General features: G+C 42.4%; 1 protein-coding gene across 1 annotated transcript in view; it reads left to right on the forward strand.

Annotated features, from left to right (window-relative positions):
- Positions 1-17002, forward strand: part of adamtsl3 (ADAMTS-like 3) — a 131164-nt gene that overhangs the window by 171 nt on the left and 113991 nt on the right. Inside the window, exon 2 of the mRNA XM_041042925.1 lies at positions 1420-1535. Coding sequence (XP_040898859.1) covers positions 1470-1535 — 66 coding nt within the window. The 5' untranslated portion in view covers positions 1420-1469. The remainder of the gene's footprint in view (positions 1-1419; positions 1536-17002) is intronic.

Below are 17002 nucleotides of genomic sequence, written 5' to 3' on the forward strand. Positions count from 1 at the left end.
CCGCACATCAGGGTTGAAGCTCCGCCGTCACCCGGCGGCTGCTGCTCCATCAGCGGCGGTTATTAGCACCCCCTCACCCAGGTCAGGTCGTGATGCTCAGAAACTCGCTGTGATCTCTTCATGATGTACACTCTCAGACTTGGAAAAGAAAACACATCTCCCTGCTGTGGCTGTGCAGCGCTGTGCGGGGTTTCTGGATGCAGGTGAATTTCCCTGTCAGAGTCTACATCAGCTCCCTCTAAGAGTCCTCTAGTGTTCACAAGGACTTTCTGGTTCACATCGGAGTCTAGAACGAGTTTCACTTCACCAGTTGGCCTGTAACTATCAATCATTTTCATGAATCATTAATAATTCTATCAATAAAATGTCAAATAATAATGAAAAATGTTCACTACGAAAAAAAAAAAATCCCAATTCTCCAAATGGATGTTTGGAAAATATCTTATTAGTTATTAATATTCATGTACCCAATAAGCAGTAACCATCTAATATTTGGTATTTTCTCTATCAGTGATGGACTTACAGGACACATTGAACATTGAATTGGGAAAATAATGACAATTTTTTTGTCTTGCAATAAAAAAGAGAGAAAAAAATAAATTATTAATTAACAAGGCTGGATTATAAACCAGACACTGTGGGCATGTGCCTCTAACCCTCAGGGTGCAGCAGCATTCCTGGTTCACCATGTTGTAACTGAATTCATTGCGTATTTGTTTTGGTCACACTGTATGATTAGACCACTACAGCAGCTTCTACACTGAAATGATGAGGATGAAGTGATGTTAGTAGTATCACAGAATCTCCAGGCCTCTTCTTGTGGAGGGGCCCTGAGTTAAAACCCAGATTTAATGGGGTTTAAAGGGTTCATTTGCATTTAAACTTGTCTTTAAAATTCAGATTTTATTAAGATTTTTATAAAGTTGCTGAGGTAGCCTCACGTTTAGTCCTTGCTATGGGTTACCCTTCAAAATGCTGGATCCTACATTTCCCATAAAGCATCTCAGTAGCATCTTTTATTAGCCTGATTTTATGTCATTAGCTTGTTCTTCCAGCCCACTCTCAGGTAAAACTGATGACAGCACTAAGACATTAGCTTCCTAGCCTCTTTAAGGACTTCAATATTATTTCAGTTCATAGTTCTACTTACATTTGTGCTTAATCAAGTTACTGCTAATTGGCTGGTACCTAATACGTATACAATGCACAGAGTGGGGGATTTACATGGGCGTGGGGGGGTCATTAGGGGCCCACAGCTCAGTTTTACTCTGGGGGCCCATTAGTGGCTTAATCCAGCCCTGTTAACTAGTGGTTCCAGCATGGTTAACTAATTCAGTGTGGTCTCACTGTAACATCATAGTCAACCACAGCCCTGCTGTAAAAGTATTTTAATTTGATGTGTTGACTTCCTGTACACAGGTTGGGGCTCCGCCTGTTGTAGAGAGACCCAGACCTGGGGAAACATCCACATGAAGATGGAATCATTCATCCTCTGCAGGGCTGTAATCATCATCCTCACGCTTCCCTCTGTCCAGGTACTGAAAATGGATGGGTGGATGGATGGATGAATGGATGGATAGATGGATGAAGTGTAGTTGGATAGATGAATCCAGGCCTGGGATTTTTGTTTATACACTGATTCTGCAAATGATTAGGAACCTCTTCTCTCAGTGCATAGAAAGTCTATTATATTTTATTAGATTGAGTGTAGATTGTTTGCTTTTACCACCTGGCTCACAGTCATGGCACATCATCACATTATCTGGTGAATAAAATGAAGGTGCACCCAATTAGGAAAACCTTGTCAGGGTTCACACTCCGTACGCCCAGCCTCTGACTTCTCACTGCAGCTGCTGTCAGCTCTGTGGCTTAATTTGATCAGACCTGTCCAAATCAAATTGTTTGCACAGGTTTGAAAGGCTGCTGGGCAGAGAGCAGAGCCTGCTGGAGACTTTGTACATGTGTATGAACCGGGGGAGAATGTCACCTCCTTATATGAAGCAATACTGAGCACAGGATTTTCTCTGGCAAATATAGCAGCTACTTAATCCCTGACAACAGATTGCTGTGGACCTGGTGTTCTCCAGGATCAGCTCAGCACCATGTCTGTTTAGATGAATGTTAGTGAAACCACACACTGATATGTTCATGAGTGTCTTTTATTTTATTACTTTCTGAAAAGCAGGAATATTTGTTCCATGTGTTTTCAGTGGGTCGAGGCTTCAAACCTTTCAGGTTTCATTTGCTGTTCTGGTGATCTGGGAATTAAAGTGTGAAGGTTCGGACAGGATATTCACATTTACACATTTTAGAGGGTTAAAACCCTGAATATTGTGAAGTACTGGTCTGTAAAAGCCCATATCGATCAACTCCTTAAAGTTCTCTGTAACACACAACAGCAGGGTAAGAGTAAATATACAGTACATCAAGTGTCATGTCAAAGAATCAATGATCAGGTCAAATCTGAGACTAAAATAAATATTAATATTATTAACATGAATGAACATTTTCACGTTCAGCAGACAACACACAAAGTGCTGTGTGAGTGAAGCTGAGATTGTAAAGTGCTTAATGGCGTGCTGCTCTTGTTTTGGTGTCATATGCTGATTTTTAGAGGCTTAACACTTTGACTTGTGTGACGCTGCTGTCAGCATGTTTACTCATGTTCCACTGACAGATAGCACTACCCTCTGGTGTATGACTGGTGGGATGCCACTGCTCTGTGCCATGTAAAAAACGGCATGCCACTTCATCATCTGATGGGCGACACTTCCCAACAGCCATATAACATGTGAGCAGTAACCGTGTTAGCCCTGTATGTATTAGCAAACACATCGTGTTTCCGATATTTGTTTTGTGAGAGAAGTGGTATATGTTAATGAAACAGCGGTTATGCACCGTTTAACTGTCACCGTGGCAACGGGATATGCCAGTAAGAATGAGCATTGTGCCATTTTTTTTTTTTACGTGCCAGTCGAGCGGCATGTCACCAAGAATCGACATACAGCACTAAAAGAAGATGCTATAATGATATACAATTCTACATATAGTATCCTTAAAATTTTAACAAGGTTATATAATTTCATGCACACATTTAGTTGTTTGGGAAATATACATAATTAAATCTGCATTGTTCTTTCATGATGTCTTGACGTCAGGAGTGACTTTTAATCTTTTGTAATTATTCGTTTTTTTTTTTTAACCTCTACATCTTCCTACACTTTTATGTAGAGCCTTTCCAGGGCCCAAAAATAATGGTGTTATTCACTCCCTAATTTTTCAGTTTTATTACTGGGCTATTAATATACATAACAGGCTTCTCTGCGTGCAGTGGCACCTTAATCCCCCAGCATCCAATAGCAATGGAGGTCAGTTTCTGGGAGCCAGTCTCCCTCCCTGCCTTGCAGGGGGCCGTGCTTCCCTCAGTCTCTTCCTCATCTTTCTGTAACCTGCTGGTGACCCACTCTTAAGAACATCGGGGGCCCAAGGCAGGAGGAAATTTGGTTCTCAAACCTTTTCATTAAGCCCTGATTCTTTTAATCATGTTTTCATACCTTCATCACAGGATGCAGTTTTCTTCAAGTGGTCTAGAACAGACTTATGTTTTAAAGACCTTTTTATTGATAACTCTTTAGTGTTATGACGTCATCATTTGGTCACTTGACCTGTTTGACTCACCAGCAACACTCTTCACTGCTCACAGCAGTTCATCAAATCCATATATGTGAGGTCAAATCATCTCAAACACTGTTTACCCTGAGGTGACTTCCACAAGTGCGAAGTTTAAATACATGGATGGTTCACCCTATGTCATGTCTATCTATCTGGGCAGCAGGGTGGGGTACATGGGATTGCAAAGGAGAGTATGGACACTGGGAAGAGACAGATAGAGGGGACGAGGAGTTACTCTCGCACATTTGGAACTTTTTCAGTTGAAACTTGAACCCTTGTTTATCTTTTTGAGAAAAACTTAATAAAAAGAGTTGAAAAGAAAGAACAGGCACATGGTGAAACAGAGGAGGAAGCCAAGTTCAACCTCCACCCAAACAAACAGGAAACATGACAGTGACAGTGGAGTAGACAGAGTCACAAACATGTTTATGTCAGGTAGCAGCTATCAGAGACCACAAATGTTGTTCTGTCATTTTTCATAAGCAGGTGCAGGCATCTGCTTGAATTCTTGCTAGACTTAAGCCTGCTTTACAGAGTTTCTGTGTGTGTGTGTGTGTGTGCCCATGAATGTTTCTTTGTGCATATATTAGATTAAACCACAGCTCCTCCTCTGTCCTCGTGTGCTGTGTTTTACATGAGCTGCACATGTCCAACCCTTCAGAGGTAAATGAGAGGGATAGAAGTTAGCAGAAAGGAAAGACATCTGAGTGAAGGGTGAGAGACAAGTGTTTCCACCGAGCCTTTCCACGATGCCTTCCAATTACAGTAACACACACACACACACACTGTACATGCACATGGGACTCCGACCTTACTCCATCCTCTCTGCTACCTCACAAAAGATGGTGCAGCTGAGTTTGATTTTTTTTTTTTTTTTTTTGTTTTGACTGCATCATAGTTCTGCACATCCAATTTTTGAGTCGAATGTGGCCGGCAGAGATCCTGTGAGGCCCTCACCAACAGTTAGAGTGTGAGGGTGTTTCTGTGAAGGTGAAAGAAGAAACACTGGGGAAGGTGTGTTGATGTTCTGAACAAGCTGAGAGCCCAAGCACACTGTTCACCATAGTATCCTGTTTACAGGTTTTCCAGTGTTAGTGTTTGGAGAATTGGATGTATGATCCAAGGGTTAGGATCTGATTCCAGTGGGGGATGTTGTATCCACTGTCTAACTGGGACTGTCTAACATTAGGGTCCTCTCTGTTTTCCATGTGGACAAACAGAGGAGTTTGGCAGGTCCATCGTTGGTGGAGTGTCTCTCATGGTGATGGGTGTAATCCAACTCTCTCTTGTTGCTGCTCACCTGGCTTCCCTGAAGTTTGCTCTGCTTGTCTTCTCTTCTGTGTGTATGTCATCACAGGCAGATGCTGAGGCATCAGTGACAGAGCTGCAGTGCATGTTAGTGTCTTATACCAGTCCTGATACACTGCCCAGACTGTGGCTGGAGATCTTTAAAAGATGAACCTTTAAAAAAGTTCTGCCGAACTCTATCAACATGACATCTGTCCCACTGAGAGGTTAGGACTGTGGACCTTTATTAATCTCCATACAAGGAGGATTACAAGGCTAATTCTATCCCACTAATTGGTTATTAATATTCTTAATAGTCTTGGTTTTTATTAGTGTTTTCACTATCAGACAAGGAGGAGTTGGGATTTTAACACCACAGCTGTGGGTATATCACTGAACTGCCCGATCGTTGTCTGATGTATTTGTTAGCATCATTTCAATGCCATGGTAAGAAAATGATTTGGCCATATGTGGATATGACTGATGTTCATATGACCAGATATCTCCGTTCCTGGAGCACAAGGCAGGACAACAGGAAGGATGGAGCACAGCCAACTATAGGGGAAAGACAAAGAGTCACCCAGAAAACCTGATGCTTGGTTGGTCAAATGAGTGTGCAGTGGTTAAGCTGTTTTCAGCATCTTAGTGTTTGCTCAGAAAACAAAGGAAAATTCACCTCTGCAATGCCTTTTGATTATTTTACCTTGTGGTCCACTTATACAAACACACAGACACACACAGACAGACAGACACACACACACACAGCATTAAAAGCGGTGAACAAAGAGGAATCTTCATTTGTTTTCTATGTCTACAGCTGTTCCACATTTTATCATATGTGTGTCATGTAGCACGGGACTCACACTGGTGTGGTCTTAGTCTCGACTCTGTCTTGCCCTGCCTCGGTCTTGGTCTTGAGTTGGTCTCGATACAGTCTTGATACTACAATTACAGCTACGCTAACTTACGCTAACAAATCCTGCACGGTGGGCCACCCCTGTTTTTCACTGCACATGTAGAGAAATGAGTATGTAGCAAATAAATCCTTAGATCTTGAAATGATGTAATTGGATATGATAAATGACATCTACTGATAGAGGCGACAGAATGAGAGATTGTTCATGTAGGATCATCTCTGCCTGATGACTGCGTCAGCTCTAATTAATGTGTCCCCTCGCCCACTACATCCCCAGTCAGATTGATTGTTACAATGGAGCTCTTGTACATCTGCTTCTTTATCTAATTTTAACTTTGAACAAAGAGAAAAACACTGACACAGTCCAATCTGCAAGTTCTCATGGCAGCGTAAACTCTGACGGTATTTGAGTGCACAGCTGCAGTGTTCCAGTGTGTGAGTATTAATGTGTGATTGATGAGGTCCATAGATGTTAGTTTCTATTAAAAGGTGCATTGGAAATGAACACAGTGCAGAAGCTGTCTTCAGTTTGCTTTTTGAAGCTGCTGTATGTAGAATATTTTATGTGGTTATGTCACCTTTCAAATGACATATTTTTTTTTAGAATAATGGGGAAATCACAGTGAAAACTGGTACACCTTTCAGCGTCTTTCACGAAGCAGTAATTGGTAGAGTCCTGCAGTGATTGTTGTCCTTCTGGAAGTTTCTCACATCTTCTCAAAGGATCTCTTGTACTCAGTGACCAGCGGGTTCACCTCCTTTACCAAAGCCCTTCTCCCCTGACTGCTCAGCTTGGTCAGCCTCTGGGAAGAGTCATGGTAGTTCCAGATTTCTTCTGTTTAAGAATCATGGAGGTCTCTTGGGAACCTTCAGTGTAGCCTTCCCCAGATCTGTGCCTCAACACAATCCTATCTCTGAGCTCTGCAGCCAGGTCTTTCAACTTCATGGACTGGTTTTTACTTTGATCCAGCCAGCTTTTTCTCCACAATGTGTTTTGGTTTGAGGTGACAGAAACGATTGCTTGTACAAACCAATTTGAGGTGGACATCACAATTACAGCACTGCAGTTGTGCATCTCTTGTGGTGGCAGAAAAACAGCATAAACAACTGGAAGGAAACAGGTGAGATCCTGTGCTGCTGGATGTGAAAATAGGAATGTAAATAAAGATGACCTTCATTTTTATAGAATGCTGTCACTGAAGACGCCCTCTGAAGCTAAATGCAGGGCAAAATCAATCGTTAATCGAAGTTAATAACCATAAATTAGTAACACCAGCAACCACAAAGTTGACATTCTCTGTAGGTGAGTTCATGATGGTGAACACCATTGACCAACAGCGGCAATATTAGTGTGTAAGCAGAAGTAGCATGTAAATAAACCAAACTGCCTACAGGCAGTTTAGTTATAATATCACATAAATGAATGGGGCATACAGTAATATTACAACAGTGATATAACATTTACTTAATGCTATGACTGAGCACAAACTTAGCTAAGCCTTGGGACCACATATTATCACTGGCCTTATGACGTTATGACTAACAGCAGGAGGCCATGGATTCAGAAAGCCCAGACTTCATTCCCTCATTGCTCAGGAGTAGGCCTCCAGTTGATCCATATTCCTATGTTGTATTTTGACACCTGTTATGCAAACTGTCACTTTGTGCAGCCAGTTTGGCCCCACCCACAAACATGTCATTACCGTTTATTACCTCCTCCCATTACAACTACTGTTGTTTGACATAATTTGCATTGATGCATTATTGTTTTCTCTGCAATTTAACTTTCTAAACCTGAACCTTGTCCATATAATGGATTTTCTTCCTCTTCTTTCTGGCAGATTAGGCACGGTTTAGCACATTGGTGCCTCCCACTGGTGTAGTTACATCATTGCCATTTTGTGAGGGGCACTACCGGCCAGCATGGTGCCATCTATACCATGGGGCAAATTCATACCGGCCTACTTTCAATGACATTCATACCATCTACCCCAAGCTGTAACTGCAACTGTTCTTGCAGGGAGGCAAGGTTCAAGTTATTTAATATGATGGGGCATATTTAGTGTTAAAGAGGCTGCAACTGAGTTTTTCAGTTTATGGAAAGTAATGCAAACCTATGGCTAATCACAGTCTCTAGGTGGTCTGTCACACCTAAGGTGTTAAATAAACTTGTGAATTTGCCCATTTAGTTCACTTTGTTGGCTCATGTGAAAGCTGTACTCTTACTCGTGCGTTTTTTTTTTTTTTTTTTTTTAAATGACCAACCACAGGATTCTGTCATAGCCGATAATATGGATCTAGCATGAATGCTAAAACCAAACCATTTGATCATGTTGACTGTCAAAGAATCAAGTGATCTGTATTCGTAATGATCAAGATCATTTGGAAACCAGGGAAATGTGACAGTACGAGTGTGGAGTGTGTTTGCGTTTTTGTGTGTTTTAGCAGTTCCTCATTAAAAAGTGAGTGAAATGTAGCAGCTGTACAGTAATCTTATCTTCCTGTAATTTCACAGTACAAGCTGCTGTTTTTCAGCAGACTTTGCTAATAATGCTCACAGTTCTTTCTTTGGAAGCTTTTGGTGACTCCAGATAACATAAGATAAAAGCACGATAAGCTGTCAGTCACCAGACTTAGGTTTACTTGTGTGGGTCCATGTGCCTCGGATGATGCAAGATGACATCACCAAAACCGCCCAGTGAATCACCTGTCCGTCAGTACGACTTTATGTTTACATCTCTGCTTTATATGTCAATGTGAACCCACCCCAGACCAAACCAAATCGTGGAAGCAAATCATCGAAAAGTAAGGTCATTTAATAAGTCAAGTCTGCATTGTTCCACCTGGCTGTTTTAAGCAGTGAAATCAACCGTGTGTCTTGTAGAACTCAGTTAGACAAAGCCACTCAGATGTTGTAGAAATGCAGCTATGGGCATGTGAAGATGAAGCAGCTGGTAAAAACGAGATGCCAAGTTGGTCCTGTGGGCATACTTTGGTTTCAATCAGCACGATACACACCAAATTAAAGCTAAATGAAAATGCTGTTGAAAATAGCTGAGTGGCACAGCTATTTTTGAAACCCGGTGCGGTGTGTTTGGTGGGTGTATGGGAGAGAGGTTTTATGTTCATGATTCAGTATAAAGAATTTATAAGAGCTCTACTGCAAGGACAGAGAATGGTGTATTTGATAAGATACTGTGAGCAGTGTCAGTAGTGGACAGGTATCTATATGAATCTGTAGATGTATCATCCTATACCTCTTTGGTGAACAGTGAGAAAACTTCTTGTGAGAAAACTTGGATGTAAATGAGATGGAGGCGGTGGTGGTGGTGGTGGTGGCGGTGGAGGGTTAGCATACATGCTTGGCTAGCTGCGTGGATTATCACAGGCAGATGTGGGATCAGAATCACGCCTGATTGCCTTTTATTGTCTGGGTGTTTTTCTAGACGTGCTGCAAGATTTAGAGCTTGGTTTTCATTGACCTCGGCTGATTCTCCCTTTCACTCTCTCCTCTTCTTTTCTTGGATTTGACCTAACATGCCCCCGTCTTTTTTCTCACTGATATTTTACAACACTTTGTTTTGTAACTAAAAATAAAACGGTGGGGAAATGCATCAGACGAGGACAAAGCACCGTCGCACAGAAGAGGAGAGGAGCAGAGGAATGAGTGGTAGTGGAGAGTAAAAGAAAAGGACAAAGTGAGAGCTGCACTCTCTGCCTATTTGTCTGTTTCCTGTCGGCTTGGCCCTCCTGGTGCCAGCCTCTTCCTGTCAACCTTCATCCTTGCTGCAGGGACAGCTGTTCAAACATAACCCATCCACAGCACCGGCTCTGCCTTTTCGCCTTTTTCTTGTCTGAGCCACGCTGCTGGCCAGCTTCCCCCATGTCCTCCCCTCCCACCCAGGGTCCCCACCCTGATTCCCTCACCAGCACCAGCTTCCTCTTCCTCCGTACTCACAACAACAACCGGACGAAATCACCAAGCTTTTCTTTTCACCCTCCTCTGAAAACAGCATTGTCTGTGATGCCAATGAGCTATGAGGTATGACTTTGAGGAATGCTGTTTGCTATTGCCATTGTGTGTAGAAATGATGACAGAGGCGGAGGAACTGCAGAGAGCAGCTGGAGAGTAGAAGGAAAAGGGGCACAGAGAGAAAGACCCAGAGAGAGAGAGAGAGCATACCACCAGACCAAGAAAGAAGCTGTATCTGGTGATACACTCTTTTAAGATTGAGTTACGTGTTTATATGTTCTTTACATCTCTGTAACAGTTTTGGACAAGTTACTTGGGAAATGTAATCAGTGAAGTTGCCAGTATGATTAATTTTTGTGGAAACCAACAATGTGACACGCTCATCTTTACCCATTCCATATTTAACAAGTTTAGAATCAGAATACGAGACATTGTTGTTTAGCAAGCAGCCAGCCCAAGAAAAAGTCAAGTGATGTGGTATGTTAGGAGGAGGTTGGGGTGTATGGATGGGCCAACAATATTTATATATTTTTTTAATCCAAACCATGGTCTTTCCCTAGACCCATGTATTTTTTGTTCCTAAACCTAACCAAACTAGGACGTCTCACAACTTTAACCACGTGTTGATTATTGTGACCATGAGGACGAAGGTCCAGCGTGCCTGCTGCCATAGGGGCGCTGTATCAGAGGACACTTCGATCGGTTGTGTCAGAGGGTAATGACAAACTGACAAAGCCTGTATGGTTGCTGTGGGTGGAGAACTTGGTGGTTGGCCTGTAAGTAACAAGAAATTGCAGTCAAGAAAATCAAAGAAAGGTTTTTGTGGGATCTTCGTCAAAAATAAATAAAATAAATAAATATCAGCTGATATATTGTTGTTACATTTTTAATCTGAAATATCTTAGACCACTTGTTGCTAAAGAACTTAATCACATAATGGCAACAGTGGTGACTTTGTAAAGCCTGCACACATAGTAGCTCCCCACTCGCTCTCTACAGTGAGTGTTTATTATTTCAGTGTGCTGGTCCAGATTCCTTGTACCAGAGGCAGTGCAACCCCACCAATCCAAGGCCTCGTCATCGCTGAAGGTGTCACCAAAATTAAGTGTGGATCTTTGTGGATACAACAGATTGCTGCCTTATCAGACTTGTAGAACTGTTGGGGTGTTCCCAAATCTCGGCAGTGACTTTGTGTAGAATGGTGTCATAGCTGATGGAAATGATGGCCTTTAAATAACTTTTCAATTTTTAAAATAAAGACCCAAGTTGTAATAAACAAAATTATTCTTTAATTTAACAATGGAGCGATGAAAGTTAAATGAATTGAACTTCTAACACTATCTGCTGTTAAAGTCAATGTTATCATTTCTTGTCACAAATCCACGATAACCTTTTGCCGTCTACTCCGCTTCACAGCCCACTGTGAGGACGCAGTGAGGGAAAAAAGAAATTAAATTCACCCTTCCAAAACAGACAGGCAGAAAAAGAATGAGGACTCTCTGTTGAACGGAGCCTAACAAGTCAAGTCAGAGTTATTTCTGAAGTGTAGAGTACACCCAGGTTTATGTTAAGAAAATCCTCTGCAGCTGTTGCTGTGCCAAGAATCCCAGGTTAGCAAAGGCTAATGAGAACAAAACTGTCTGTGATCCCAGCCTGTTGAGATGGCTCTTATCATGGGTGTACATCAGGGGACGGGTTCACAGCACTGCATGAGCGGGGCCCCTTAAACAACTCTGAGTGAGTCTCATGAGCCCAGAATGTATTTTTCTGTATTGTTGTTGGGGATCGTTCACTCCTCTCTTGTGTAAAAAAAAAAAAAAAAAAGAAACAGTGGAAGATGCCAAGACCTGAGCTTTGGTTGATTTTTCAGTGAACTCTGACAAATATGAGTCCATTAGATCCTCACTGGCAGTAGTGCCGAAGCCAGGAGCAGGCTTTCAGTGTCAATCATCCCAGCTTATGGTCGTCCACACTGTCAGAGGCAGCTCTGTTCAAAGGAAACCCAAACCCAGGCGAGGAGCGATTAAGATATCCATCTGGAATAATGTAATTTTGACCATGTGGCCTGCTGAGTGGGCCCAGCCTGCCGCTCTTATCAGCATTGTCATCTTTTATTCACAGCTTGGTCCATGTTTATTATTCAACAGTGGATTCATTACAGCTGGAATGTGGTTATCTTTTCACGTCTTTCTGGTGAATTGGAGTTCTGGGGTTTATTATTATTTGAGCCCTGCTCACCCCCAACCCCCCCCCCCCCCCCCCCCCCCCCCCCCACCTCACCCCCCTTCCTTCCTGGCCGGCAGCAAGACCTGGTTCATGTGTGGTTTTATTATGTTTCGTTTTTGTTCTTTACCTTTGCCATTAACGTGCTAACCTGTAATGTCTCCTGACTGCTCTGTGCTCCAGTGCCTTGGATTTATACCTCCTAAAGGAGCAACTAGTAAGCAGCTGCTTGTAATTGCGCTGTTACAGATAAAGGTTTCAATCAATGGGACACATAAATGTGTTTAAGTAAGAATGGGAGGCCCCTGGAGAGCAGCAAAACAGTGTTTAAGAGGGGGGGAAGAGGGAGAGACCTCGGCCAGGGACACTGTGATGAGATTTCTTGCTTCCTTCCTACTGGATCTCTGATTCTCATACTTACTTTCCGACATGACTGTATGATATCTATCTGTGCATGTTTTCAAATTTTTGCTCACTTATGTGGTGACATGTCTCTATGTGCATCTTCCAGACAGAGATATCGAAATTTTGATTCATCCGTTTTTTTTGGTAATTTGGGGCAGAATTTCAAATTCCATGTCTTTTTTATGGTCTTTCAAAGTTCATATGGCTAATACTGTAAGTGGACAGTGTGATAATACAAAGCATGAGTCACTACAAATTCGTGAACTGTCTGATCTTTGCCATTCTGCCTTGAATGTCTCTGCTTGTATTAGACTGTTGTGGCCAGTGCTGAAGCTCAGTGAGACTGCTGTGTGGCTGTATATGATTTTTGTGTCACTGTGAAGTACTTGGATTAGTCACGTATCAGATACTTTTTTTGGTAAGACATTGTTTGCTTTACTGACAGAGAGAGTGAAGACAGAAGGCTCAGTGGCCAGAATCGAAGCAGGTATCGTGTGGTAATGTGTCCTAACCATATTCAAAGCTGTCACTATTTAAGACTTAAAGTTTAGTTTAGTTGAGTTAGTTTAGTTTATTCCTTTATTGTCCCTCAACGGGGAAATTGTTCTCTGCATTTTACCCACACCAAGTGAATGAAACATACACACACACAAAGCATGCACATGCACTAGAGATGCTGGGGTTAGAGGGCTGCCTGCTAAGGTGCCCGGGGAACTGCGGTGGATTGGTGCACCACAGCTGAGGTTGAGGGGGGGTCTCCATCATCACCATCCATATCCATTGTGCTTGGTCGAGGGATTGAACCGACGACCCCCCGATCTCAAGCCGGCCCAAAGTCCAAAAAATCCTCCAAAAATAATAAACATAAATGGCCCAGTTTTTGTAAATGACAAACTTGAACTCCCCACACACACATTTGCATTTACAAGTGGTGACTGATAAGTTTGTGGCCTCAGGAATCAACTGTAGTTTATTTTTTTCAGCTTAGTCCTCCTTTACATTAACACACTTAGTTACCCAGTGGAGCATGGAGCATATGGATCCCTTCTTTGTAGAAGTCCGTATCTTGGACCTCCAGGAAGTAGTCCACAGCAGCGATGACATCATCATCACTGTCAAAATGGCGACCACTGAGCGTCTTCTTCATCTTGAGGAAGAGGAAGCAGCCTGAGGGGCCAAATCGGGCCAGGAATCTTTGTACGTGATGAGCCTTTGAGGCCGAGGTAGCAGATGACTGCACAGAGGCTGATGTGCATTAACGAGAGGTGCATAACTCATCTGCTTCTGCTTCAGGCCACAAACCTATCAATCACCCCTGGTATAATAAAGTTGATGTCATTGTATAAAGTTGTAAACTTTTTTAAAAAAAACTATAATAAACTACACCAAATTATAATAAACATCAAACTGAATTGTGTGTGATGGGACGAGTTTATAAATATTAAAGGTCTATTTGATATTTAAATGGCCTGTGACCAATGAATAACTCATCCTCTTGCATTATTTGTTTCATTTACTGTAAATCTTTTGGCTTTTTGCTGTCACAGTTTCTTGCTCATTGCTGAAGTTCCCCTCAGTTTCTGAGGTTTTCCATTTTCTCATAGATCCAGTCGGTTCCTCTCCAGCCCCGCAACTTTGTTTCTTTTGGAGAGGGAGGACTCCCGTCTCAGTGTGACCTGTTTATCTCTCGCTCACACACATGCAGTACACGTACGCATGCATGCTTCCACCTCCAGCTCAGGTTGAGTGTCAGCTCTGGTATTTCAGCTAAAGGTGAGGAGTGAAAAGATCACTGTGTGTCTCCACACACCACACAAACTGCAGTGAGCCAGGCCGTCACCAGTCACCTCTTCACCCCTCACAGTTACTGCATACATGCGTTATGTGTGTGTGTGTGTGTGCGTGTGTGTGTGTGTGTGCGCGTGCGGATGTGCAGATAGAGAGGAGGCTGAAAAGCTCATTCATACACACGGACAGTGTGACCATTCACTCCGAGGCTCTCAGCTCTGTTTCTCCTCTGCTCTGGGGCTCTGCCAATCAGCTGGCAATCTCTCCTCTTCCTCATCCTCTCATTTTTTCGGTTTATCCCTAGCCACTCTCTCTTTTCTTCCATCCTGCTATTTTTTTTAATTTAACTTCATCCTCCACTCTGCTGCTGACCCCTCACTATTCACCCTGATCTGTGTTTGTTGTCTGCGAGGAGCAGTAAAAGCTCCCCAGCCCTCCCTCATATAAAGGCCTAACCTCCTCACACCTCTCCATAACTACCTGTGATGGGTGACACACCATTAATCCTGCTCCTCGTGGGGGCCGCTCATCTCATGATAGCATGCTGTCAGGGGGAGAGCCTCTCATAACATCCATCCATCAGCGCTGTGATGGCGACTGGAAGAGCGTCCTTTGAGTAATGGAAAGAGGAAATGGTCTGTCTTGATGAGTGTGTTACTCTGAGCTCACTGAAATAGACTTGATTTATAAGATCTGTCCCCTCGACTCCTGAAAGTGGATTACACACTTGTTTCATTTATACAGGGTTTCTCACACACATTTCCTGAAACAACAAAACTGAAGAATTTTTAATAATAAGACATTGGTAACTATCCCTGTGTTAGACCATTATGGGCAATGTTACAAATCAATGAGCAAGGACTGACTGATGGCAATATTTCATTTTATATGATTTCAATGTCAATGTGATGAAGCATTTTGATTCTTGAGGTATTTAATTGGCTGGGCAAACTAAAATAGAGATATTATATCTGCTTATTTCCATCAGCTATTTCTCTATTAAATCACAATATGTTTCTTTATTTTCTTATTCTCTAAAACAAACAAAAAAAAAAACTTTATTTCCAAAGAAAAAAGCACATGTAATAGTCTGCAACAAGGTCTGACTAATGGAATCCATAAATGGGAATTACAAAAACCAACAAACAGGTGATACAAAGACAGAGATCTGCATACACACATAAATCGCTAGAGTCTCTCACGTCATCTCCCTCACGTCTGTCTCCTTCCCCAGATAAATGAATTCTGTTTGGTCCCAAGGCAACGCCCACACACTTACTGTTAATGTGTTGGGGTTTTTATCATGGTTTAAACACTAAGGCAGCAGTGGACTGTTGCTGGCTCGCTTTGCATGAATGACAAAGTTAAAATAAAGGTCTGTTTGAAAATAGAAAAGAAGTCCTGAAAAAAGGCTTCAGGCAGTTGTTGATCTAACAGCTGTAACTGTGCAAACTACAGACAGGAGGAGCAGAGGAGCAGAGGGGACCACAGCTCCCAGTGAGTCCAGTACAAACACCGGTCAGGTTTTACAGCTCAAGTGGTCAGCAGGGGAACACAGGAAGTTTATTGCGCAGAATTATGCTGTAGCTTGGTTTTCTGCTCTGGTTTCATCAGAAAGCCCTCACAGTGTGTCTCAGATCTACAGGATTTTAATGCAGAAACATCCAGCGAAGGAAGAAAAGGACACTAAAATGTAAATAAGCCTGGTGCTGTATTTACTGCTGCAGTGTCCAGTCTTATTTCTAATCTCTCACTCTCTGAACTAATCTCTGGTTATAGAGACTCAGTCACTCAGTTTTCTTCACAAACTTCACAAACTACAATGAGGAAATTATCATAGACTCTGTAATTGAATTGAGTAAATAAAAATTAGACTATAACATTACAAAGTTATAGATATAGTTCATGTGCAGGTGTTTGTATTTCATGTCTTCTTCCACAAATCTTCATCACATCATCATTTAACCTCTGTTTACCCCATGATTCTTGTAAAATCTGATGGTGTGTCTCCAGACAGGGTTTCAGTGGGCCCAGACCGATGTTTATTCCCACTCTGCCCCTGCACTGTGCCCTTTCAGCAACATTAATAGCTTTGTGAGCAACACTGAGTTTTTGTTGGACTTTTGTGCCCCGGGTTTTGCCTCTCAGGTCACATAGATGCTGCTCTGAGCCTCTGTTTGTTGGAACTTGGTGGCCTGAAAGAAAGCTTTGCAGACATCGCCTAAGGTCTGGAAGACCCATGACAAGGTGGAACATATGCACATGCTGTGCCTAGGCACCAGTTCCCAACTTTGCCCTTTAGTTGGTCATGTGTAAATATAAGTATTAAAGTGATATTCTGAGCTCTTTTCAACTCTGCATTGTCAGAACCAGAAATTCTAACTCCCTGGACAAAACTGATGCAGGGATCACTGCAGAAAAAATGAATTAAAGTTACATTTCATCTTTTTACAAAAATCACACACATGCACAACATACTTTTGACTTTTGTAGGGGCTTTGTTATATAATTTGCCCTCACATGCATCACTGAGAAGAGCACGTGTTGACTGTGAAATGCTAATGGAGAACAGTGAGAGACTACACAATCCCTCACTGGCAACTCAGTGGCTTCAGAGCCACTGAACACGCCGCTGCGTCCATTCTTCTCATTGCTGTGACTGCTGTTCCTCCAGGAGTGTAAAGCTGCATTACGCTGCTCTGTATTCAGTGAAATCGCTGCGCTCCCCTGTGACCTGC

Source organism: Toxotes jaculatrix, chromosome 1 (genome assembly GCF_017976425.1).
Source record: "Toxotes jaculatrix isolate fToxJac2 chromosome 1, fToxJac2.pri, whole genome shotgun sequence".
Lineage (NCBI taxonomy): Eukaryota > Metazoa > Chordata > Actinopteri > Toxotidae > Toxotes > Toxotes jaculatrix.